Source organism: Panthera onca, chromosome B2 (assembly GCF_046562875.1).
Source record: "Panthera onca isolate mPanOnc1 chromosome B2, mPanOnc1 haplotype 2, whole genome shotgun sequence".
Taxonomy (NCBI): domain Eukaryota; kingdom Metazoa; phylum Chordata; class Mammalia; order Carnivora; family Felidae; genus Panthera; species Panthera onca.
The window spans coordinates 2,800,136-2,803,541 of NC_138343.1; the positions used below are offsets into that span (position 1 = coordinate 2,800,136).

The window sequence follows — 3,406 nt, forward strand, 5'->3', positions numbered from 1 at the left end:
GGGATCATATTAACTGTGGGTTTTTTACATATGGCCTCTATGATCTTGAGGTCTTTTCCTTCTATCCTTACTTTCTTGAGGGTTTTTACAAGAAAGGATACTCTACATTGTCAAATGCTTTTTCTGCATGTATTGAGAAAATCATGGGGTTCTTATCCTCTCTTGTATTCATGTGATGTATCCCACTGATTGATCTGTGGACATTGAACCAGCCCTGCATCGCAGGTATAAATCCCACATGATTGTGGTGCAGAATTCTTTTAATGTAATGTTGGATCCAGTTTGCTAGTATCTTTTTGAGAAGTTTTGCATCCATGTTCATTAGGGAAATTGGTCTGTAATTCCCCTTTTTCGTGGGGCCTTTGTCTGGTTTTGGAATCAAGGTACTGCTGACCTCATAGAATGAGTTTGGAAGTTTTCCTTCCATTTCTATTTTTTGGAGAAGCTTCAAAAGAATAGGTGTTAACTCTTACTTAAATGTTTGCTAGGATTCCCCAGGAAAGCCATCCAGCCCTGGACACTCCCTGGGGAGATTTTTGATTACTGATTCAATTGTTTTACAGATTATAGGTGTGTTCACATTTTCTATTTCCTCATGTTTCAGTTTTGGTAGTTGATAGGTTTCTAGGAATTTGTCCATTTCTTCCAGATTGCCCATTTTATTGGGGTATAATTGCTAATCATATTCTCTTATTATTGTCTGTATTTATGCTGTGTTAGCTGTGACCTCTCCTCTTTCATTCATGGTTTAGTTGAGTCCTTTCCTTTTTCTTTTCCTCAGTCTGTCTAGGGGCTTATTGATTTCATTAATTCTTACACAAAGCAAGTTCCTGGCCTCATTGATCTGTTCTACTGGTTGTCTTGTTTGGATATCATTGATTTCTGCCCTCATCTTTATTATTTCCTGTCTTCTGGTGGTTTGGGGCTTTATTTTCTGTTCTCCTTCCAATTCCTTAGGTGTAAGGTTAGGTTGTGTATTTGAGGCCTTTCTTCCTTCTTTAGGAGGGCCTAGATTGCTATATACCTCCCTCTTATGACCACCCTTGCAGCATCCCAGAGAATTGAACAGTCATGCTTTCACTTTCATTGTCTTCCATATACTTTTTAATTTCCTCCTTAAATTCTTGGTTACCCCTTTCATTCTTTAGTAGGATGCTCTTTAAACCCAAGTATTCATGGTCTTTCAAATGTTTCCTTCTGGTTGGTTTCGAGTTTCATAACATTGTACTTTGAAAATATGTATGATATGACCCTGTTATTTTTGTGCTTGTTGAGGGCTAATGTGACCCAGTATGTGATTCATTCTAGGGAATGATTCATGTGCACTGGAGAAGAATGCATATTCGGCTGCTTTAGGATGAAATGTTCTGAACATATCTGTTAACTCCATCTGGTCCAGTGTGTCATTCAAAGCCATTGTTTCCTTATTGATGTTATGCTTAGATGATCTGTCCATGGTTGTAATTGCGGTGTTAATGTCCCCTAGTATTATGGTATTATTATCAATGAGTTTCTTTGTGTTTGTGATTAAGTGATTCATATATTTGAGCGTCTCACGTTGGGGGCATAAATATTCATAATCATTGTGTCTTCGTGATGCATAGACCCCTTAATTATGATATAATGCCCTTCTTTCATCCCTTGTGACAGTCTTTCTTTTAAAATCTAGTTTGTCTGATACAAGTATGGCTACTCCAGCTTTCTTTTGACATCTATTAGCATGATAGATGGTTCTCCATCCCCTTGCTTTCAATGCGTAGGTGTCTTTGGGTGTAAAATGAATCTTTGTAAGCAGCATATTGATGGGACATGTTTTCTTATCCATTCTAATACCCTATGTCTTTTCATTGGAGAATTCACTCCATTTACATTTAGTGAGATGTATGTACATTTTACAGTTAGTAACCACAGACTGAAAGACCGTATTTCCTATGACTGAGGTAAAAACAGGTCCATTATTTTATTTTTTTAATCTAAAAACCCAATGATTTACTTTTTGTGACAATGTGGAACTAAATTCGTAAAACTATGGCAATTTCATGGGTGCATCATTTATTCAAATAGTTTTCATAAAATCCCATGGCTATGTCTTTTCATATGATCAATCCACCAGCCACAAACTGTATTTGGTGTTTGTTTTTTTGTTTTTGAGATTTATTGTATAAATTGCTAAATGCTTGGTCTTGACAGGAAACACATAGTAAGAAAAGATGGACCCGAAAAATGGAAGTTCTCTCACTGGCTTTATCCTGCTGGGTTTCTCTGACCGGCCTCAGCTGGAGCGAGTCCTCTTTGTGGTTCTTCTGATCTTCTATCTGCTCACCCTGCTGGGAAACACAACCATCATTGCATTGTCCCGCCTGGACCCACACCTGCAGACTCCCATGTACTTTTTCCTGTCCAACCTAAGCTTTCTGGACCTGTGTTACACGACCAGCACTGTTCCTCAGCTGCTGGTTCATCTCAGGGGACCAGACAAGTCTATCTCCTTTGCTGCCTGTGTAGCTCAGCTGTTCATCGCTCTAGGGTTGGGATCCACAGAATGCATTCTGTTAGGGGTGATGGCATTTGACCGCTACGCAGCCGTCTGCAGGCCCCTGCACTACACAGTGATCATGCACCCCCGTCTCTGTGCCCTGATGGGTTCTGCATCGTGGTTCATTGGCTTTGCCAACTCCTCATTGCAGTCGGTGCTCATCTTTCTTGTACCACTTTGTGGGAGAAATAAAATAGACCACTTCTTTTGTGATGTCGCCCCACTGCTCAAGCTTGCCTGTGTTGACACCACTGGGAATGAGAATGAGATCTTCTTTGCCAGTGTGATCATTCTCCTCATACCTGTGGCATTAATCACATTCTCCTATGGTCGGATAGTCAGGGCAGTGTTAAGAATAAAGTCAGCCACAGGGCAGAGGAAAGCTTTTGGGACATGTGGGTCCCACCTCACGGTGGTCTCCCTGTTCTATGGCTCAGCCATCTATGCTTACGTCCAGCCCAGCAACAACTACTCCCAGGATCAGGGCAAGTTCATTTCTCTCTTCTACACCATCGTCACCCCCATGGCCAACCCCTTCATATATACCCTGCGGAACAAGGATGTGATGGGAGCAATGAGGAAGGTGTTGTGTAGGGACTATGACTCCAGATGACTGGGGGGAAGACCCTTTCATGGAAGACTTTGAATGCCAGAACCTTTAAGATTTCTGTGTCCTCAACATTTCCCCTGACAACTCTGAAGGGAGCTTCCTTAATTCATTCTTTCATGCAAGTGAGTGTTCAAACTCTAAGTTCATGGACGCATTGCAGCCTCCAGAGATGCTGAGTTAGTGTTCCTAAACCATCTGCATCATATTAACTTTGTAAAAAGTTTCACAGGATTTTCTCTTTTCACCCCCTTTTAGAGAAC

At 40.9% G+C, this 3,406-nt stretch overlaps 1 protein-coding gene across 1 annotated transcript; it reads left to right on the forward strand.

Moving 5' to 3' along the window:
- The first annotated feature begins 2,210 nt into the window (after positions 1 to 2,210).
- Positions 2,211 to 3,149, forward strand: LOC144616247 (olfactory receptor 2B8-like). The gene has a single exon (XM_078446421.2). The coding sequence runs from the start codon at positions 2,211 to 2,213 to the stop codon at positions 3,147 to 3,149; it is 939 nt and encodes a 312-aa protein (XP_078302547.2).
- The last annotated feature ends 257 nt before the right edge of the window (positions 3,150 to 3,406 follow it).

Excerpts from the sequence above, each read along its gene's own strand:
- LOC144616247 (XM_078446421.2), top strand. The coding sequence starts at position 2,211 with ATGGACCCGAAAAATGGAAGTTCTCTCACTGGCTTTATCCTGCTGGGT.